Source organism: the organism of the source record quoted next, unplaced genomic scaffold (genome assembly GCF_019419815.1).
Source record: "Pyrus x bretschneideri cultivar Hongxiangsu unplaced genomic scaffold, Pyrus_bretschneideri_v1 Contig11, whole genome shotgun sequence".
Taxonomy (NCBI): domain Eukaryota; kingdom Viridiplantae; phylum Streptophyta; class Magnoliopsida; order Rosales; family Rosaceae; genus Pyrus; species Pyrus x bretschneideri.
The window spans coordinates 3,785,996-3,809,890 of NW_025999402.1; the positions used below are offsets into that span (position 1 = coordinate 3,785,996).

The 23,895-nt window shown below is 34.9% G+C and overlaps 1 protein-coding gene across 1 annotated transcript; it reads left to right on the forward strand.

The window, feature by feature from the left end:
* The first annotated feature begins 4,960 nt into the window (after window positions 1–4,960).
* On the forward strand, window positions 4,961–23,714 carry LOC125473887 (leucine-rich repeat receptor protein kinase EMS1-like). The gene is made up of 10 exons (XM_048577298.1): window positions 4,961–5,250; window positions 5,369–5,599; window positions 6,095–6,402; window positions 6,469–6,812; window positions 7,086–7,287; window positions 7,420–7,688; window positions 7,952–8,138; window positions 8,259–8,345; window positions 8,591–8,703; window positions 23,406–23,714. Exons 1-10 carry the CDS (start codon window positions 4,961–4,963, stop codon window positions 23,712–23,714), a joined length of 2,340 nt encoding a protein of 779 aa, XP_048433255.1.
* The last annotated feature ends 181 nt before the right edge of the window (window positions 23,715–23,895 follow it).

Here is a 23,895-nt window from a genome sequence, read left to right on the forward strand (position 1 = left end):
TTGCACAATCTGTTGAAATTTATATATTATAATATTAATAATTATAATATTTAAATCAAAATATTGAATGAAAAATGCATAACCGTTTGAAAGGGATCAAGGCAATCATTGGTAAACGGTATCATCTAATAGATGAATGTTTGCATCTCTTAATCAACCAGTATCTTAGGTTTTATATAAACTCACGTCAGTATAGTCGTAAGATTATTATGAGAAGTGTTTTTCTCTAAGGTCTTTTATTCTTGGTTAGTCAAATTCCGAGCCGTGTCTTGAGAGTATGGAATATATGAAGTTCGTTAGAGTCTGATGATTGAAGTGCTTTGACTTCAGATTATAAATTATTGAATCCTGGGAGACGGATGCCTACCGAACTATAAGCACAAGAGTAGGGGCAAAATTCTGTTTTTAAGACATTGCATTTATGCAAGCCTCAATCTCCAAGTTTGTTAGTTTTTTCTAACTTTCTCTCTAGTTGTTTATATTAATTTTGTACACGTGATGTTGTGAATTTCTTTATGATTATTATTATTGGAATTCTTTTATATTTCTCATATTTTCTAATATTGCTCCAACACAATCATGCCTTATATGTGCAATTTTCAGTCCCAATCAAAATTAGTAAGGTCTCTAAATAACCTATAATAAATTGACATGTGTAAAATAAATTAATTAATAATTAAAAGATACAAGGTCGGTTCGTACGTGCCCGTGTTCACGGTCTATTGGTTTTTCTGTTCTCGTGTAGGAAGGAGGGATTGGCATATCTAACTAGTCCTAGCAAAGAGCGGTATTGACCCATCTATTCTAGCAAACCAAGGGAGACCCAAGCAGCAAGAACACGAGGGGATCTTGCCGATTCTGATTAACCTGCGGAAAATTGGGATACTTCGAAACAATTATTATTGTGCAAGCCATAGGCATTGCTGCATATTCATATGTATTCAACCGGACTTAATTTGAAATACAAGTTTTTATAAAAATTATAAGATCATCTGAACTTTTTCTAACAATATTAAATCCATACTTTCGCTAAATTCTTTAGGATCATTAGAATGCATCGAGACTTTATCTCCATTTCTTAGAAAAATACCACTGCTTACATCTTTAAGGGTAGCCAACCTGGCTTTCTAACAAGCTTAGTAATAGATCGAGATATTTTAGATGAATTCTCTCAAAATCACAGGGGAGAGGTGAAATTTGTAAATGCTAAAAATACGTTACAAATTAGTCCAATTCCCTCAAATCAGAGATATTTCGTAGTGGATTTTTTAGCATTCACAAATCTCACATTCCTTTAAGATTTTGAAGAATTTCACTCAAGATTTTAAATGAAAATATCTAAAAATTAAACTCTATCAAAATCCATAAATTTAGACAAACCAATGAAGACTTCAAAATCAACATCGAGTCATCAACCCATAAAAGCATTCTCACAATTCCACAATGTCATGGATAAATCCAATTATATCATTAGTATCGTCTCAAGTGATAAATTTCCACTTGCTTTGTAATTGCCTCTAGGCTATTGTAAATTTGTGATTAGGGGTTGTCAAGGGACTTACCTACACTCTTATTTAATATTTTTTGTTGATTTTATTGAAAATATTCAATTTTATGATAGGAAATTTTAAAAAGATATTGATAATTTAATTAAAATTAATATGTGTAGAGAGTAAAAGAGATGTACAAAGAGATTATTATATGAGTTCAAATAAAACGGCATATGTCTAGGAGATAAAAAATGTGTATTTATCTTTTTCATATTCACTTATCTTTGAAAAAAGAAAAGAAAAAAAAATGGAGAAAAAAACCAAGACTCTGAAATCTATAAGTTAACAAGTCAACCCAAAAATATCACAATTCCACAACGTGGCTCATCTCCTCTAGCCCCTGCTGAATGATACATTTATAATGGCCCGAAGACTTTAATGCCAATCCCAGAGAGCACATAGTCAAGCCGCCAATACCTGAGGCCTTTTTTCCAACGGAAAATTCTATTTTAATCCTTGTCTAAGATTACTTTTTGAATAAAATGTTGTCAAAGATTAAAAATTAATTCTAATACTTGGCATTTAATTGTAATTTTTGAATAGTAAATAGGTTGTAATAATTATTGAGTTTTTTGTTTGTAGGTTATACATTGATTTCCCATAAATAATAAAAATGTTATTTATCATATATTTTTTTATTGTGTGTAAATTTCTCCATACTTATGTATATGCATATTGCATACATATGTATGTTTAGATACTATAATTACTTAGCGATACATTTGTACCAACACAATCATATTGATATATTCGTATCGAAAGTTATGTACTGATACAATTGTACTGAAACTTACGTACCAATACTTCTATACCTATGAGTAAAATAACGTACCTAAAGTTATGTACTGATACATTCGTACCGAAACTTATGTACCAATACTACTGTACCTATGAATAAAATAAGGTACCGAAAGTTATGTATAAATTTTTTTTTTTTTTTGTTGAATTTTTTAATAATAAGAATTTGTTTTTTTTAATTAAATTTTTATCTATTAATATGATTGGAGCACAAAAAAGTACATTTATTATGGATGGGTAAAGAATTTCGAATGGTAACAGAAATAACAAATGTGTTCTAATTACTCATAGGTTTCGGAAGTATCAGTACATAAGTTTCGGTACGAATGTATCAGCACATAACTTTAGGTACTTTATTTTACTCATAGGTATAGAAGTATCGGTACGTGATTTTCGGTACAAAATGTATTAGTACATAACTTTCGGTACGAATGTATCAATACAAATGTGTTGGTACAAATGTATCAATAAGTAATTATAGTATCTAAATGTACAAATGTATGCAATATGCATATACATACAAAAAAATATATGATAAAATATGATAAATAACATTTTTATTATTTATGGGAAATCGATGTATAACCTACAAACAATTCAATAATTATTACAACCTCTTTGATATTCAAAAATTACAATTAAATGCCAAGGATTAGAATTAATTTTTAATCTTAGACAAGGTTTTATTCAAAAAGTAATCTTAGACAAGGATTAAAATAAAATTTTATCGGCTAAATTGACGCTTTGAAGCTGTTGAAGATCAAAGAGGCTGCTCAAATTGTCAATCCCACCGGAGATAGATTGGTTGCTAATGTCAAGACCAACAACATGTCCATTAGTATTGCAAGTAACACCGAACCAAGAACGACAATCGGTACTTGAATTCCATGATATGAACTTGGGTGGGGGAGTAGCTTCCAACTGGGGATCATAGAATGTAAGGGTTTTCTTGAGATTGAGCAACAACAGTTGCTGTTGTTGAATACATTGGTTGTGAACGGCAGGGATGGTATTAGCACAGGTAGTAGTCATGGTGGAGATATTGAACAAGAATAGGAGGAAGAAATATTGGACCAAAGTTTTCATTTTTTAGACACTTAATTTGCTAAGCTTAATTAGCAGAGAAAGTAATAAAAAACAATTGGACAACTGAGAACGGTTTAGGAACGGCCATTGGCCAGCGAATTGGAAAAACGGAAAATTCTATTTTAATCCTTGTCTAAGATTACTTTTTCAATAAAACCTTGTCTAAGATTAAAAATTAATTATAATTCTTGGCATTTAATTGTAATTTTTGAATATCAAAGAGGTTGTAATAATTATCGAGTTTTTTGTTTGTAGGTTATACATTGATTTCCCATAAATAATAAAAATGTTATTTATCATGTATTATCATTTTTTTTTTTTATGTATTTGCATATTACATACATTTGTATATCTATTTGTATGTTTAGTTACTGTAGTTACTTATCGATACATTTGTACCAACACATTTGTATCGATACATTTGTACCCAAAGTTATGTACTGATACATTTGTACCGAAAATTACGTACCGATACTGCTATACATATGAGTAAAATAAGGTGCCTAAAGTTATGTACTGATACATTCGTACCAAAACTTATGTACTGAGACTTTTGAAACCTATGAGTAATTATAACACATTTGTTATTTCTGTTACCATTCAAAATTCTTTACCAATCCATAACAAATGTACTTTTTTGTGCTCCAATCATATTAATAGATAAAAATTTAATAAAAAAAACAAATTCTTATTATTAAAAAATTCAACAACAAAACAAACATAATTTATACATAACTTTCGGTACCTTATTTTATACATAGATACGGAAATATCGGTACATAAGTTTCGGTACGAATGTATCAGTACATAACTTTAGGTATGTTATTTTACTCATAGGTATAAAAGTATCGGTACATAAGTTTCGGTACAATTGTATCAGTACATAACTTTTGGTACGAATGTATCGATACAATTGTGTTGGTACAAATGTATCAATGGGTAATTATAGTATCTAAACATACATATGTATGTAATATGCATATACATAAGTATGGAGAAATTTACACACAATAAAAAAATATATGATAAATAACATTTTTATTATTTATAGGAAATCAATGTATAACTTACAAACAAAAAACTCAATAATTATTACAACCTATTTGCTACTCAAAAATTACAATTAAATACCAAGGATTAGAATTAATTTTTAATTTTAGACAAGGTCTTATTCAACAAGTAATCTTAGACAATGATTAAAATAGAATTTTCCGCAATATAAGTAGCTATGGCTCTCGCATTCCATCTGCAATTGGAAAGCTTACAAACTTAAGGTACCTAAATTTATCATATAGCTATTATGACTATGAGAGGAAAATTCCAGTTGAGATTTCACAATTGAGAAGGTTGGCTATCCTTGATATTTCTCAATCTTACAATCAAGGGTGCACGCCACTTAAGAGCCCTAATTTAAACATGCTCTTTCACACAACCTCACAGATCTCACAGAGCTATATCTTGATGGTGTGGATATATCAGAACAGAGGATTGAGTGGTGTCAAGCGATATCATTGTTACTCCCAAACATGAGGGTGTTGAGCTTGTCTAACACTCTTCTTTCAGGTCTTGCTGATCAGTCCCTCGCCAAGCTACAGTCTCTATCCGTGATTCAATTGGATGGTAATCATATCTCGGGTCCAATTCCAGGATTTTTTGCCAACCTTTCAAACCTGAGGGAGTTCAGCTGGAATGCTAACAATGTCTTCGCTCCATTTCCAGGATTCTTTGCGAATTTTTCAAAGTTGACTTCCTTGAGTCTCTCCTATTGTTCGTTGCAAGGTATATTTCCCAAAGAGATCTTTCAGGTACCTTTCAGGTACCTACTCTGAAAATTATTGACCTTCAGGTAATGAAGAATTTCATGGTTCCTTGCCGCAATTTCCATACAATGGATCTTTTCAGTCCCTGGTTATAAGGTTCACAAATTTTTCAAGGTTATTGCCGGGCTCTATTGGAAACCTCAAGCATTTGGAGAGAATTGATCTTTTCAATTGCAGTTTCACTGGATCAATTCCAAAATCAATGGAGGATCTAACACAATTTGTTTATTTGGAAATGTCCTCAAACCTGTTCAATGGTGCAATTATTTCTATACAATGGGAAAATGTTATTAATCTAGCAGAGCTTCATTTGGCTGACAATCTACTTGAAGGGAGTATTCCGCCGTCTCTCTTTTTTCTTCCCTTGTTGCAAGAATTAGTACTTTCCCAAAATCGATTCTCTGGTCAACTCGATGAGTTTTCTTACGCCTTTTCCAACTTGGCTACCCTTATTTGAGTTATAATAATTTGGAAGGTCCAATTCCATCGTCTATGTTTTCTTTCCCCTTGGTCCAATTCCGTTGTTCTCAGTTGTCCAATTGTTTTTTTATTACTTTCTCTGCTAATTAAGCTTAGCAAATTAAGTGTCTGAAAAATGAAAACTTTGCTCCAATATTTCTTCCTCCTATTCTTGTTCAATATCTCCATTATCACCACTACATGTGCTAATACCACCCCTGCAGTTCACCACCATTGTATTCAACACCAGCAACTGTTATTGCTCAATCTCAAGAAAACCCTTACATTCCATGATCCCCAGTTGGTAGCTACTCCCCCACCTAAGTTCATGTTATGGAATTCAAGTACTGACTGTTATTCTTGGTTCGGTGTTACTTGCAGTACTAATGGACATGTTGTTGGTCTTAGCATTAGCAACCAATCTATCTCCAATGGGATTGACAATTCCAGCAGTCTCTTTGATCTTGAGCATCTTCAAACCCTCAATTTAGCCGATAAAAAATTTAGCTATGGCTCTCACATGGATAAAAAATTTAGCTATGGCTCTCACATTCCATCGGCAATTGGAAAGTTTACAAACTTGAGGGAGTTCAGTTGGGATGGTAACAATGTTCCTACTCCGTTTCCAGGATTCTTTGTGAATTTTGCAAAGTTGACTTCCTTGAGTCTCTCCGGTTGTTCGTTGCGAGGTACATTTCCCAAAGAGATCTTTTAGGTACCTACTCTGCAAATTATTGGCCTTTCATTTAATGAAGAACTTCATGGCTCCTTGCCGGAATTTCCAAACAATGGATCTCTTCAGTCCTTGGTACTACACGCCACAAATTTTTCAAGGTTATTGCCGGGCTCTATTGGAAACCTCAAGCATTTGGAGAGAATTGATCTTTTCAACTGCAATTTCACTGGATCAATTCCAAAATCAATGGAGAATCTAACACAATTGGTTTATTTGGACATGTCTTCAAACCTGTTCAACGGTGCAATTAGTTCTATACAATGGGAAAACCTTATTAATCTAGCAGATCTTCATTTGGCCGACAATCTACCTGAAGGGAGTGTTCCGCCATCTCTCTTTTCTCTTCCCTTGTTGCAAGAATTAGTACTTTCCCAAAATCAATTCTCAGGTTAACTCAGTGAGTTTTCTAACGCCTCTTCCAACTTGGTTACCCTTGATTTGAGTTATAATAATTTGGAAGGTCAAATTTTGTCGTCTCTGTTTTCTTTCCCCTTGGTGCAAGAAATTGTGGTTTTCAGTAATCATTTCTCTAGTCAACTCAGTGGGTTTTCTAATGTCACGTCCAACTTAGTTACCCTTGATTTGAGTTTTAATAATTTGGAAGGTCCAATTCCTTTGTCTATCTTTAATTTTCAGGGGCTTGAGCAGCTCTCTTTGTCGTCAAACAATTTCAGTGCCTTTCCTTTCAATAGTCCTCATCATCTAAAAAATCTGACCAATATTGATCTTTCGTACAATAGCTTGCAGATTTTGTACAATGGTACCAATTCCTCATACTCCTCATTTCCTCAAATTGGTGCACTGAATTTGGCTTCTAACAAGTTGACAAAAAGACCAGGTTTCCTAAGAAACCAATCCAAATTATCTTATTTGGACCTTTCAAAAATCATATTCAAGATGAGATACCCAATTGGATTTGGTTATTTTTTTTCCCTAAATCTTTCTTGTAACTCCCTCGTAACTCTTGAAGTTCCTTTTAATAATCCTACTGCGGGGGAGATTGATATTCATTCAAACCAACTCCAAGGCGAAATCCCTTACACATTCGGAAATGTCTATTACCTAGATTGCTCCAGCAATCATTTCTCCAGTAGTATTCCAGCTGACATAGGCCTTTTCTGTTGGGACATTAAGTTTTTATCTCTTTCAAACAATAACTTGCATGGCATCATTCCAGAATCAATATGCAATGGAGTTCTTGACGTTATTGATCTGTCCAATAATTCCTTGAGTGGCAAGGTTCTTCAATGTTTGTTTACAGAAATGAGTCTGGGAGTACTTAATTTGAGGAGAAACAACCTCACCAGAACTATTTCAAATTTTGAGTTTTTAGAATCAAGTGAATTGCACACTTTAGACCTTGGGGAAAATCGGATGAGTTTCCAAAATCTCTAGCCAACTGCACATCATTAGAGGTTTTAAACCTTAGAAACAATCAGATAAAAGATGCCTTTCCTTGTTTTTTGAAGAAGATATCCACTTTGCGTGTTCTTCATTTGCAGTCCAACAAATTTTATGGAGGCATTGCATGTCCCAAAACCAATGGCACTTGGCCAGTGCCTCAAGTCATAGACCTAGCTCACAACAATTTGAGTGGTGAAATACCGAGAAGATCTTTGACAACATGGCTGGCAATGAGGGCTAATGCAGATGATTCCCTTGGCAAGGCCAGACACCTAGAATTTTCAGGTAAAGGAGGGAGAGCGGGGGTTGGTTTTTCTTTTCACGATGGTATAACAATTACCGGAAAAGGTTCAAGGATGGATATGGTTAAGATTCTAACTATCTTGACCTTGGTTGATTTCTCAGGCAACAATTTCAATGGGCCAATACCTAAGGAAATGGGAGAGTTTAAGTCACTGTATTTCCTTAACTTGTCTAGTAATTCTTTCACAGGCAAAATCCCAATGTCATTCGGCAACATGCATCAACTCGAGTCGTTAGACCTCTCATAGAACAAACTAAGCAGGGAAATTCCACTACAGTTGGCAAAGCTTAATTTCCTTGCATTCTTGAATCTTTCAAATAATCAACTTGTCGGCAAGATCCCAACTGGTACCCAAATTTCAACATTTCCAAAAGAATCATTTACGGGTAACAAAGGATTATGGGGCCTCCACTGACAATTAATAACAATGCAGGATTGTCACCACCACAAGCAAATGGAAACCATCCAAATTCTAGAGATGAGATTGATTGGGATCTTATCAGTGTGGAAATTGGATTTGTGTCTGGCTTTGCAGTTGTTCGTTGGGTCACTTGTGTTGTGCAAGCGATGGAGTAAATGGTATTACAGGACTATGTATAAAATCCTTGTTAAGATATTCCCTGAGCTTGAAGAAAGAATTGATCCTCACAGAAGGCACGTTCACATAAATAAGAGGTGGTGAAGTTGGAATGTTCACATAAAGCGTTTCGGGGTAACGTAACTAGTAAACCCTCAGGAAACACAACTCCTCCTACTAGGGACACCTAGAGGTTTAAAGGCTTGTTACACATGCTCAATGTAATTGTTTCGCCAGCGAAAGTGAGCCTTGATTTTTGCTTTTTGTTTTAGTTAATTTCTTGTTTTTGTTCAATGTTTTACTCGAGGACTAATAAAAGATAAGTTGGGTTGTATATTTTGTATTTCTTTTTATCTATAAAAGTAGCTTTGATTTTATGTTAAATTGCTGAAATAATTTGTTTTATATGAGTTATGTAGAAAAGATAATCTGTGAACAAAGCATGGAATTTGAGTCAAATTGGAGAAACACAACGAATCACCGAGTGGACCGTGAGCTGTGATGGGCTGGAGCAATTCAACATGAAGTGGTGCAACTTTAGAGGAATTGGATCACTGAAGTTTAGCCCAATTAAAGATGGCTGCTGTTCATGTTTCCTAAAAATAATGGGATTTGGATCACTCAAATCATTAGTAACACAAACAAAAAACCGACTATTACTTCATTCAATATCAAGAAGAAAACATCACCCTTCTTGGTGACAAATGTTTTTGATAGGCATGCTTACATGCATAAACATCGGACAGAAGAAACAGATAACCCAATCACAACTGGTTCATACTTACAGGAAAGAAATATCAGATAACCCAATCACAACTGGTTCATACTCGCAGGAATGAAATGAAATTGCAAATCGGAGAGAAGAAACAGAAAACACAAACACCCACCATTGATTTGAGCTTATAACAACACAAGAAAGTATCAAATCTGTGGCATAGCTTAACAAGATTTAATAGACAAAGCATAGGACGAGCAGATTCTAACATGTTCGATTTGCAGAGGATGTTGTTGTCTTCCTAATGATATCTCTCAGCTAGTAATACCAAAACAGCCATATGACTGTTCTAAGATCCTACATGCACATTACGCAGTAGTGCATTAAGAAAAATACATATATACATACATATATGTTTTCTCATTTCCGATATACAAATTAAATCAGGAAATGTTTATTGAAAACTTCAAGCTATGTCAATAGTCAATACTAGTTCATCTTATATTTACAGAGGAAAAGAGAGAAAAGCGATTTTCTGATCTGAGCTTATTTGTAATGATGACTGCAATTGCGATTCAGACTGTAGTTGGACTTGCGCTTTAAAATTGAATCAGCCATGCAATTAAACGCCACAAAACCAAGATTCTTCATCGGAACTCAAAGCTAGATTACCGAAACTGGTTCGCCAAGAACCCTAACCAAAACTGAAAATTAATTTACCAAAATTTTAGCATACCTAGCTTCCAATGACGATTACGGTTGCGATAGATTGTGGAATCAAGCTCGAAGAATCGGCGATGCAGATCGTAGAATAAGCTTGAAAAATCGGAGATGCAGATCGTAGAATAAGCAATCAATTACTTCACTCAATCTAAAAACCCATTAATATGAACTTAATTTCAAGTTTTAAGATCTACAATCTCAATACCCTGTTTTCCTTGTTTGAGATAGACTGGGAAAGACAGGGGTGCGCCTGGTTTACTGCCGTCGGCTGGAAAAAACTGAATAAGCTAATAGGGATAGTTAGGGGAAAATGGTGGGAGGGAAGATAGTTTTAGATTTTTAGAAAACTTTTATAGTGTACGGGATTATAATGGGGTGGGAAAATAAGAAAACGAGATGAGTTTAGTAGTACCTTTTTTATTTTTTTATTTTTTGAATGATCATTTGATTGTATTTAAATAGATGCAAATTTGTTTTATGTTGTCACTAAAAAGTTATGCACTGAAATAAATTCTTTTTGGATTGTGTACGGAAAGAAATCTTAAGAAATTTATGAAAGAAATCCTCATAAATCCATAAAAATCTATAATAAGAAGACATGTAAATCTACCAAAATCTATATAAAATAGTAAAATCTATTAAAACTCTCTCAAATTAGTCACCTTTTTAGATTCGGTAGACTTCCAATCAAGAAATTCAACAGAATTTAGGGGGGAATCCATTTTCCTATACAACCCATATATGAATTTGGGTGGTGATACCATACACTCATTTTTGCTTTCCACACATTTCTTGTTAATTTTCGTTCTTTAATTTTTTTTAATTCATTCAATTCAATAGTTGAAAATTAAAAAGATGCGTTGATATCACCACTATTTTATTGACGACTATGGTGGGTTCGCATAACAGAGATTTCTCTTGCGGAAGCAAGCCCAAATGGGCTTCAAGACCGAGATAATGGCAGCTGCCTAGCGGCACCGACCGACATAGACCGTACTAGCAATCATGGCCCGCATGTAGATCATGCCAATGGGCCATGTGACTGCCCAGATAGTGACATCCCGAATGGGCCACGTGAAGATCAAGCCGCCGCACATAGTACAGCCTAAATAGGTTTAATGGTGACGGCCCAAATGGGCCACGTGAAGATCAAGCCGCTGCACCGTTTTCACCATTCTCTGGTGGGATAATTAATGTCGGCCCAAGTGGGCCTGGATTGGAGACAGCTGCTAAACCGAGAGCCCAAACGTCTGGGATTGTTCATCCTAGGGGTGGGCAAACGAATATAGGAACCGCAGATCGAGGTGGATAATTAAGGTTCGGAAAGGGTATGGGCCGGTTCCTATTTTAAAAAAGAGAAACAAGACGGGCCGCGGCTAGCCTTTGAGATTTTGGGTTAGAGCCGGTTCCTCAAGTATAGGAACCGCGGATACCTGGACCGGTCTGTTTGTAATTGAAATGGACAAACCAAATTGATGAATAAGCTACCATCTCTAATCTAAACCGTTAGTTTTAGTTTTACCCTAGGTTCTCTATCCCTCTCTCTCGTCTCAACTCTCACTTTCACTCTCAAACTCTCAATCTCTCAACAGCTCGACTCCTCTCGACTCCAATCATCCCTCCTCACAGTGTTCACCAACCGTCGATTCTCCTCGGCGAACACAACAGCACCACCCATCATCCTACTCGACAACATCCTAGAGAACCCAGGCCATCACCCTCGCCGTCGATTCTTTCATCTTCGATAGCAACCCCTGCTGTCACGACCGCCATCACCCCATCCATCACTGTCGTCAAGGACACTGGTACCAGCCATCATCCCTCTAAAATTTAGGTAATTTTGAATTAGGGTTTTGTTATTAATTTGAATTTCGGGTGTAGGGATTTTAGGGTTTTTAAATTGGAATTTGGGATTTTAGGGTTTTCGAACTAGGTTACTATAGTTAATTTTGCAGTAATTTGGCAAGCTTTGATGCCTTCTAACTTCTAAGTTCTTAAGGAAATTAAATACTAGATAGTGTGAGTCTATACATTTCTTCTTCCTTTTGAGTTGAGTTGGATGCAAAAACTGGTCAAAATCTTGGCCTGCATCAGCATCACAATCATTTTTCATGGAGCTTTCAAGCCCCATTCTGAGTTTGACAATATTTACAGATATTTATTCGTATTTGCAATTTTTTCCCCTTTTAATTTCATATTATTATTATTCTGTATGTTAGGCTTGGTGGCAAAGATAGTGATCAATATCGATCTAGGGTGCACGATGATCGAACTAGGGTTCATGATCCTATAAAAGCAGAGCTAAAAAAAATCAGACACAAAAACGAGCTCAAGCTGTAATGTTCAGACTGTGTGACCACTACTGAAGAAATGAAAACTATGGATTGGAAACCGTGTTTTTGCTCTCAGGAATCTCATAAACACTTTCACAGTTTCACCTATGAAGTTTAAACTTTAACATGCTTATGTAATGTTTTGAAAAATAGGGATATTGATAAAGATATAGTTTGTAGTTTTTGGGGTTAATGAGGTTCTAGAAGTCTATCTACATAAAGGAAAGATATTATTCTCATTAATAATACCTCTATTTCCTAAATATCATTTATCATACAGTTTTATTGTAAATTTCCCAAGTGTTCCTGAAATTGAAGCTCATCAAACAACTTGAACGAATAAAGGAAAAGGAATTGCAGTAATATTTTAAACTCAAACGAATAAACTTTAATTTCAATGATTCAATGAGGATAATATGATGTTGGAAGTTAAAAATGTCATGTTTATATTCTATTTTTGCTTACAGATTCAATGAGGATTGTTGTTGGAACTTGGACGTTGGATGTGGTTTTGGATGTTAATTTGGAATTTATTGTGGATGTCATGTCTATGTTGTTTTGGATTATTTGATTTTTAGACTTTGAAATTTGGATGTCTTGGACTTTCGGATATTTTGCATGTTGATTTGATTTTTAGAGTTTGGACAATGTAATATTGTTATTTTGGATGTATTGTTAATCTATGAACTTGGATGTTGGACTTTGTATTTAGATTGGATGTGTGTCACATCCCGGCCCAGGGCGGATCACTTCCCGGGCCCGCTCCACCACCGTAGCACGATATTGTCCGCTTTGGGCCCCCAGCACACCCTCATGGTTTTGTTTTTGAGAACTCACACGAGAACTTCCCAATGGGTCACCCATCCTGGGAGTGCTCTTGCGCGCTACTCGCTTAACTTCGGAGTTCCTACAGAACCCGAAGCCAATGAGTTCCCAAAAGGCCTCGCGCTAGGTAGAGATGAGATATACATATAAGGATCACTCCCCTGGGCGATGTGGGATGTTACAATGTGAATAATGGTGAATTTGTGCAAAATCTGCATAAATGCAGTCTATGACTCTATGCAGTTGCAATCTATGCAGTTTGCAATCTGTGAAAATTTTATTATTTTTTTTCCAAACAAAAAAAAAAGGACCTGTGGATCCAGCCTGAACCGGCCCATTTCAACCGGCCCGGATAAGGTCTGGTTCCTATATTAGAAAATATAATCCCCGGCCCGGCCCAGCTCGTTTCCTTTAAACCCAGGTCAGGTCTGATCCCTTCAAAATTGGGCCCAACTCGGCTCGGCTTGTGCCCACCCCTAGTTCATCCTAGTAAGCCTAGTTTGATAATTACGGCTACATAGTTAAATGGATAAAGAAGTAGCAACTGCGAAGTAGAACATGGTTCGCACTCAGATATTATTAAACCATTTTATGTGTTACCTTCTCGACAAAATTGAGGAAAATCATCAAACAGGTACTCTCCAAAAAGAAAGGTGCAGTACCCCATTACAAACTATGTATCTACTCATTGACATTCGTCAAAATAATGTGCACTTGTTAAGCACATGGAGACTACCTACCAGAGTGGAAGAAGCCTTAAAAGATCTGAAATGGACTAAAGCAATGCAAGTTGAGATGGAAACATTACAAAAGAATAAAACATGGAGCGTGGTTATACTTTCCAAGGGGAAGAAATCAGTGGGGTGCAAATGGGTATTCACTATCAAACAAAAGACGGATAGAACAATTGATAGGTACATCTTAAGGTTAGTCGCCAAAGGGTTCGGGGTAGATTACCAGGAAACATTTTCTCCCGTTGCGAAAATGAATACCATCGGAGTTTTATTACCTCTTGATGCTAATCTTGACTGGCCTTTTGTGACAGTTTGATGTAAAAAATGCATTTCTGCATGGAGATTTAGAGGAAGAGGTGTATATGGATTTTCCACTAGGATAGGGCGTTGCAAATTCCATTGGGAAAGCATATAGACTTTGGAAGGCACTGTATGGTGTCAAGCAATTGCCTAGAGCGTGGATGATATGATCGTCACAGGTGACAATAGAAATTGAACCGTTGCAAGGATACTTGTCTTCCGATTTCGAGATGAAAGACCTCGGAGGACTCAAATACCTCCTAGGGATTGAAGTTGCTAGGTCTCTAGAAGGAATATACTTGTCACAACGGAAATATGAGTTGGATATTCTATCTGAAACTGGTATGCTAGGGTGTAAACCAGTGAATACGCCTATTGTGCAAAATCTTCATCCTATAATCTATCATGATCAAGTTCCAACAAATAGGGGAGAGATCGCAAAGGTTAATAGGGCGGTTGATTTACTCATCGCTCACAAGGCCATATATTGTTTATGTAGTAAGTGTGGTGAGTTAGTTTATGCATGCACCCAGTGAGGATCACATGGCAGCAGTAATGCAAATATTGAGTTACTTGAAGGGGACTCCAGGGAGAAGACTAATGAACAAGAAGCATGAATATATGGAAGTGAAAAGGTAAACGGATGCATATTGGGCTGGAAATATTACTGATCAACGGCCTACTTCAAGCTACTTTACATTTGTAGCTAGTAATCTTGTAACTTGGAGAAGTAAGAAGCAGAATGTGGTGACAATGTCTTCAACAAAAGTTGAGTACAGAGGAATGGCACATGGTATTTGTGAACTTATGTGGCTTCGGATTCGGCTTGCTAAGATAGGGTTTAAATCCAGAAGACCTATGTTGTTGTATTGTGATAATCATGTGGCGCGAGAGATAGCAAATAATCCAATACAACATGATAGAATGAAACATGTTGGGATAGATCACTCCATAAAAGATAAATTGGATGTTAGGCTGGTTGGCATTCCGTTTGTGAAAACAGATGATCATCTGGCGTATGTTTTGACACATGCGGTCTCGGCTGGAAGGTTTCAGGACTAACTTGACAAGTTGAGGGGGAGTGTTAGCATGAGTTGTATCACAAGGAGTGTTAGGAATGTGTTCGTATTTCCTAGTTTGATACTAATTACCTTTAATGCTCCTCGTATCACAAGGAGAAGTTGTGTGTGTGTGTGTGTGTGTGTGTGTGTGTGTGTGTATGTATGTATGTATTATACATATGTGTGTTTGTGTTTGTATTTCCTAGTTTGATACTAATTACCTTTAATGCTCCTTGTATCACAAGGAGAAGTTGTGTGTGTGTGTCTATATATATATATATATATATATATATGTATTATACATATTTGTGTGTCCGTGTTTGTATTTCCTAGTTTGATACTAATTACCTTTAATGCTCCTTGTATCACAAGGAGAAGTTGTACACACACACACACACCTCCGAGAGGGAGAAGAAGGTAGAGAAATAGATGGAAACCATATAGTTAGTTTTAACTAAAACTATGCTTTATGGCTTCACATTTTAATTTATAACTTGTGTTGTAGTTAGTTTTGGAAGTTATTTTGTATCTTTTTGCATTATGGTTAATAAATTTTCTTGTGATGTCGAGGTTTCTTAAAAAAAAAAGGAACAAGCCTACTAATCAATGCCTTGTGCAGTTGTGCATGAGTTTTGAATTCCTTTTTAACACTTTTATAGGATGGACATTCAAACACAAGACCAAGGAAAAGGGGTTATCATGTTGTTTGAATTGGTGAAAGGGGGTTATCATGTTATTTCTTATATCTCCACATTCAATGGGAATTCTGCTATGCTTCTTTTGTTTGTTCTCCCTTGTTTTAGCATTGGTTTCTGAAAAAATTAGCTCTTTGCTTTTGCTTCCTCTAAATGGATGATCGTTACTGGTTTTTGGCCACAAATTAATCGGATCGCACCTCGTGCCAACCTCTAAATGCACGTGTGTCTATATATAAATGTTTACAAATTACATACAACTGTATGAGAGAATGTTGTACGTTTTTGAAGATATAAAGGTCTAATGCTCAATTCTAAACAATCTAGAATATACTAGAATGATTAAGATGCCATTCTTCCCGTCACGATTGCCATTTTTTCATGTGATGATGTTCCTTTCTTGTCTAAGACAACATTCTTCTCCTTTTTTCTTATATTTTCAAGTTGATTTCATGATTTCCTCAACATCTTCTCAAAATGAGTTGAGAAATTTATGTTTAAAAAATTTAACCCCAAAACTACATGGAATATTTATCTTCCTTAAAAAGTACAAGGATTTGAGGGGCCTGCTGTCCAGGCCGGCCTTGCAATAACACTTCAAAGTCAAGTCGGCAGCAAGAAGAAATACCTATTCTCTTTTTTTTTTTTTAAGAGAACTTCGACAGTACAAAGAATTTTATTGATTTGAAAAATAAAAAGTTACACTAGTCAAAAGGGAACATAAACTTGACCCCTAAAAAAGACAAAATACAAGAAAAGAAAGGGAAAATATACCTTACCCTTCTTGAAAAGAAAAATACAATAAAAAGAGGGGGGAGAAGGGCATATATAAACATTACCCCTCTCGAAAAAGAAAATACAAGAAAAAGAGGAGGGACATATGACCAAACCCCCTCCAAAGTAAAACCTAAAAGGTAATAACTTGAAAGAAAAGTTGCAAAACAGAAAACAATATCCAAAAGGATTAGGTAAAAAAGAAAATGACACATAAAAAATGAGAGATTAACTTGTAGACCGACATGCCTAAGTAAAGCTAATGTTGTCTTTTTATCAAGGGGACGTTAACGTAATGATAATAATTCCACTGCTTCCTTTTTTGTATAGAAAAGCTAATGCTTTGTTCTAACAAACTAACCAGTTAAACGAAATCATAACAACTAAACTCATCTAAACGACAATAGATTTCATGCGACTATAGGCTCAGACATGGCACTAGAGCACGTTGGTTATTAGGCTTCACACATTTGATAACTTGTTCTGATACGTGAAGAAAGTTGAGGTTATACAATAAAACTAATTGATAATATGGAGAGTTATCAAATTACTTATAATGCATACACGGTTTCTTATTTCTCCGAAACAGTATTCATACTCACAATAAAATCCTTTCTTACACGCAGTGCAGTGCTGGCCCTGTCCCCACTCTCCTTTCCCAAGTTCATCCTTTTTTCCCCTTCTTTTGGGTTATTATACAAAATGGTCCTTGAGATTTGCATGATCAATAAAAATGGTCCCTGAGATTGTCTACCATCCATGATTTTGGTCATTCCATTAAAAACTATTTGGGCAATTTTCAAAGTTTCGTAATTCAATCGATTTTTAACCAAATTTGACCCATAATATATCAAAATGAAGATAATAAAGTGAAGAACAAGATTATACCATTTGGAAGTCCAATGATTGCCGGAAATGGCCAGAAAATAGCCTGAAACGTGACTGGTCCGTGGGAAAACTGGAAAACTCGCCGGAAATTGAGTAAACTTTAAACGTTCATAACTTCTTCAATACTCAACGAAATCGAGTGATTCGAAAACGAAAATCATACTTCTCGACGAGAAGAAGAGAATGGTATCTTGCTAAATCCCGTGGTTTTACCGGAAAACTGCTCGAAAGTGGCTAACTCGAAAATGGTTAGCCACTTTCGAGCCGTTGTCTGACCAAACCATGGTGATTTAGCCTTAGAAAAAGGTACCATTCTCTTTGTCTCATCAAGAAGTATTACTTTCGTTTTTGAATCACTCAATTTGGTTGAATATTGAAGAAGTTATGAATGTTTAAAATTTACCCAGTTTCCGGCGAGTTTTCTAGTTTTCCCACTTGCCAGTCACTTTTCAGACTATTTTTAGGCCATCTCTGACAAACATTGGGCTTCGAAATAGATATAATCTTATTCTACACTTTCCTATCTTCATTTTGATATATTATGAGTCAAAATTGGTTAAGAAACGATTGAGTTATAAAGCTTTGAAAATTGCCCAAAATCTTTTTTAACGGAATGACCAAAATCATAGATGGTGGACAATCTTAAGGACCATTTCTATTGATTTTCAATTTCAGAGATTATTTCTATTGATTATGCAAATCTCAGAGATCATTTTGTATAATAATGCCCTTCTTTTCTGGTTAATGGAGAGAGGAAAAGAGAAGAAAAGACTTGATAAATCAAGCCAACCACCATCCATGGACGCTTTTTCAAATATTCCATAAGATCATTAATATTTAAAGCCATCTTACCCAATACATTTCTCTTCACTTTCCCTGAGCTTCTTACATAGATTATGCTATCCAAAATGATTTCCTCTTTTGCTTGATTGCTGAGTTAGCTCCGGCCGCCAGTGTTAATGCCAATATCCAACTTGACCGCAAGAGTCACCAATACTTGAGAAAAAATAAGAGTAGGATTCTCTCTTCTCCTATTCTCCTCTTCTTTCCTTCCCTCGTTTCATACTTTTTATTTTGCCTCTCTCACTATATAAAAAAAAGTAATATAAAATATTGACGTATTTTAATCATGTTCAAATATAAAAGGAGGGAAGGAAAGGGAAAAAAAATGAATAGAGAATCTTACTCTGAAAAATAAATTGTTAAAAATCGCCGAAATTCAACGTGGATAGACCCCACAAATAGTCCCAATAACATAAGAACTGTGATTTTTTGTGTAGCGTTTTAATTTAATTATGCCCTTCTAGTTTGTTTTAGAATATTTTTGTTTTGTATTTCTCAGCTTGATTTGCAATAAATTTCCTTGTACCGTCGAAGTTCCGTTGTGCGGAAGTGTCACATATGAAACCAATGAATTAATACGAAAAATATGACAAAACAAATAATTTAAAATGACACAAAGATTTATATTTGTTCAACGTAAGTCTACGTCCAGTTCAAAGACAGCAAGGAATTTCCAATAATAATCAAAATAAAGATTATAATCAAAGTTTAACCCTCAATTTACAAATAGAATGTTTAACTCTCAAATCTGTTTTCACGTGGTCTAAAGAAAATGAGCCACAAATTCAACAGTTGGTTATGCCAAATAAACTTATGAATATTAAAGGGAATTCATACTATTTTGCTTTGATTTTTGGACGATTACTTATTCTTATTGTTGTTATTTCTGGATGATGACTTATTTGTTCTTTTGCACTAAACATAGAAAACCAACTACTTTGGATGATGACTAATTGAGATTTTATCAGTGTCGAAATTGAACATTATTTCTGTACAGGCGAAATTTTATGCCCTCTTCTTTGTCCTATGGAGTTGCTTTCAGCATCGTAACCTGTCGAGATTAAGAGTCAACAAGGAAACGAAATCAAATGGGAAATCAACATTGAAGCAATAGTTGTACTTATTGTTTTGTTTCTTCTCCTTTGTTCTGCCTTTGTTTGTCCTCCCTCATTTTTGCACACAAAATAAACTAACCAGAAGGTCCTATTTATAGTGCATAGAACTTAGGTTACAATGAGAATCATAATCCTAATTGGAAGCAAATCTAAATCATAATCAAATAGATAATTAACAAAATATTTCCACCAAGCAATGGATCCAACCAATAAATCAAATCCTAAGTTGCACAAACACGGACATGGATACTGTAATACGCGACACGGTAAATTTTAAAAAATAAAGACACGGACACTTGTAGAACACAGTGATTAAAATATGATAAATACTACTTATCTTTAAAACGAGAGGAATGCTAACTTTTTTGGACTAGGATTCTCTCCCCTTTTCTTTCTATCCCCTTCCTTCCTCTTCTCTCACATTTTCTATTTTTTTTCTTTTTCTTTTTATATAAAATTTCTCTATTTATTCTGTTTCTTTATGCATAAAATTAATATAAAATGTTGATGTACATTAACCGTGAGTTCATGATTGTTTAAATAGGAAGAGAGGGAAGTAGAAAGGAACAAAAACGTGAGAGAATCCTACTCCAACTATTTTCCCAATTTACCTTTCGGTTTGTGCCTTCCCCACTCATCTTTTGACATGTAGAATACACTTACACAATTCTGCACATTAAACTAAAAAGTTAATGTTATAAATTACAATTTCTATTTTTTACTATATACCCTTATATTTAATTTAAAAAATAAAAAACACGATAAAATATTAAAATTTCGGACCCACCAACTAAAACTCTCGTCCTCTACCTCTTTCCCAATCTCTCTCCTCTGTTTTCCTCTTCGAGCAGCTGCTATGGCTCAACACCCAAAATCCAAATTTGACAGGGTGTGCATGTAGATATCATGCAGATGTCCCAATTGACGATATAGGTATGCAAACATGTTTGAAGTCGCCATTGTTTGAGGTGAAAACATGGAGTTTAGGGATCAGGGTTAGGAAGTGGACGACGGGCTAAGTCCTGAAGGCTGAGGGATTGGTAGGCGGCGTCTCGTCCGAAACATTGACCGTGTCCAAATCTTGTCCAGGCATGTGTCTGGGCGTGTTGATGTGTCGGACGCTCAAACACTTCCAAGATTTAGAGTGTTCATGCAACATAAATCAAATTCGAACCTAAATATGACACCTAAACAAAATAGGTAACACAAATTTAATTTCTACATTAGAATTTTGAATTGTAAGTCATAACAGAAAGTAACACAGCTAATAATCAAAATCAGGGCAACTTGGAAATTTAAAACCCCACTAACCAATCAACTGCATTTTCACCATTCTCCTAAATCTCATCTAATGTGCCTTAAATTCACTCTGCTGTGGAGATGGTGGTTGATTGAATTGAAAAGTTTTCTAGTTTCACTAGCTTATAAAAAAAATTACATACTAATTTAAGAAAACCTCATTTCATTTTCATCTTAGGACTAGGTTTGCATTGAGACGGCTCTTCAATTCAAATTATGTACTTGCCACATGCATGTAGTTTTTTTCTTCAAACATATGAAAAGTTGTTATATATGTTTGCTATACAGTTACCTCTTCCAGCCTTGGAACATAAAAAGTTCGTCAAGTGGAATAGAAATAAATTTCAATTAAATAAAATCTCATGCTAGCAAACAAAATTTTTATTATAACCTCACATAAATATAAAATATATATAAATCTCTTAAATGTTGATAGTCATTACAACTTATAATATGTGTATAGTAATGTCTCTAAATAACCTATAATAAGTTGACATTTGTGAAATAACAAATTAATAATTAAAAGATACATGGTCGGTTCGGTTTAGTTTTGATCGGTTTCAAAAGTATCAAAACCGAACCAAACTAAAAGTAAATCGATTCGTTTCATATTTTAAATTGTTTGGCATTTTTCCTTGGTTGAAACCAAACCAAATCAACCAATTTGGTTCAGATCGGTCAGTTCAATATCCACTCCTATCCAAAATAAATAGAAAACAAAGAAAATAATTTATATGAGAATATTTAGGGTACGAACATGTACTAAATGCAAATATTGTAGAAGATGGTGTTTTGGACAAATCAGATAATGTAGTAGAATTCTTAAAAGACAAAATTATAAGGACTTTACAAATTTATAAAGAAAACTCTTGCGACTAAGAAAGATTTTTGCATTTTTTTTTCATCTGTGCTGGTGTTCGTGGTCGTTGGTTTTTTCTGTCCTCGTGGGGGAAGGTCTGATTGGCGCATCTAACTAGTCCTAGCAAAAAACAGTAATGCCATCTATTCTAGCAAACCAAGGGACACCCAAGTAGCAAGAACAAGAGAGGATCTTGCCGATTCTGTTTAACTTGAGAAAAACAGGGAAAACTATACTTGAAACATTTATTATTGTGTGCGGACCACGGGCATTGCTCCATATTCATATTGAATCGGACTTTAATAAAAGGGTAATGCTAATAAGACTAAATTTGTAAACTAAATGACATGGAAGTTGATGATTTGATTATTACTTAAGCATTGATAAACAAGACTATTTCTATTGATGACACATCATTTGGTTTGCAAATTTAGTCTTTTTAGCATTACACTAAAGTGAAATACAATTTTTTTTTTAAATTTTAAAATTATATAGAACTTTTCATACCATATGAAATCCACACTTTTGGCTAAATCCATTGAGATCATCAGAACACGAGACTTTTATCCCATATTTTATAAAAATACCATTGGTAACATCTTTAAGGGAAGCCTACCTAGTTTTCTAACATGTTTAGTAACATGTCTAGATATTTTAGATGATTCGCTCAAAATCGTAATACAAGAAGTGAGATTTGTGAATGCTTAGAATACATTACGAATTATGTCCACGTCCCTCGAATTGGAGAGGTTTCGTACTGCATTTTAAGAATTCACAAATCTCACATTTCCCTCTGAAATTTTAAAGAATTTCACTCAAAATAAATTAAACCCCTTCAAAATCCATAAATTTAGACAAACCAATCAAGACTTCAAAATCAACATCAACCCATAAAAGCGATCTCACAAATGTCATGGATAAATCCAATTATATCATTAGTATCCTCTCATGTGACAAATTCCCACTTGCTTTGTAACGACTTTACTGAAATTATTTGATCTTTTTCCTTCATTTTGCTGAAATTATTCAATTCAATGATGGAAAATTTTAAAAAGATATTGATAGTTTAATTATAAATAAGATATGTGTAGAGAATAAATTGAATGTAGAAAGAAATTATATGATTTCAAATAAAAAGACATTTGTCTAGGAGATAAAAATCATGTGTAATTATCTTTCCATTGTAAAAAAAAAAAAAAAAAAAAAAAAAAAAAAACCAAGACTCGAAGTCTATAAGTCAGTCAACGCAACAATATCACAATTCCACCGCCTGACGCTACATTTATAATGGCCTGAAGAATTTAATGGCAACCCACCCCCGGGAGGACGCAGTCAATCCACCTACACGCCTTTTTGATAGAAGCAAGCCCGACAAAATCTGGTCAATCCCAGATTTCCAGCGAAGTCTAATTATTCTCTGTAATCATATCTTTCACATTATATTTTCTTGTATACTTGTACACCAATACTTGTGTTCAAATACAATCATGATCATTACAATCCTCAGACTCATCGAGGAATTCGGAAAATTCCAGTTGAGAGCCCGAATTTAAGCATGCTTTTTCACAACCTCACAGATCTCATAGAGCTGTATCTTGATGGTGTGAATATATCAGCACAGGGGATTAAGTGGTGTCAAGCGATATCATCTTCACACCCAAACGAGAGGGTGTTGAGCTTGTCTGACACTCTTCTTTCAGGTCCTGTTGATCAGTCCCTCGCTAAGCTTCAATCTCTATCCGTAATTCAATTGGACAAAAGTCTCTTCTTGAAATGGAGGAGTGCTGATTGCTCGTCTTCAAGACACAGACTGTGAACAGGAACAACGATCAAGAAAAAGAGGAACAAGTAGTGATGAGCAAAGTTTTAGTTTTTGGTAGTGATAACTGATAGTGTACTAAATTAGGAAAACCTCATTTCAGTTTCGTCTTTGGACTAAGTTGTATTGAGACGGCTCTGCAGTTTAGGTTAGGGCAAGTCGAAAACTTGTCTCACGA

Bases quoted from the DNA above. Each gene is read 5' to 3' on its own strand.
- LOC125473887 (XM_048577298.1), top strand. From the start codon at position 4,961: ATGAGGGTGTTGAGCTTGTCTAACACTCTTCTTTCAGGTCTTGCTGAT. The intron at 6,403-6,468 runs GTACATTTCCCA...CATTTAATGAAG, and splicing joins CTCCGGTTGTTCGTTGCGAG to AACTTCATGGCTCCTTGCCG. The intron at 8,139-8,258 runs GTAAAGGAGGGA...TTGATTTCTCAG, and splicing joins CAGACACCTAGAATTTTCAG to GCAACAATTTCAATGGGCCA.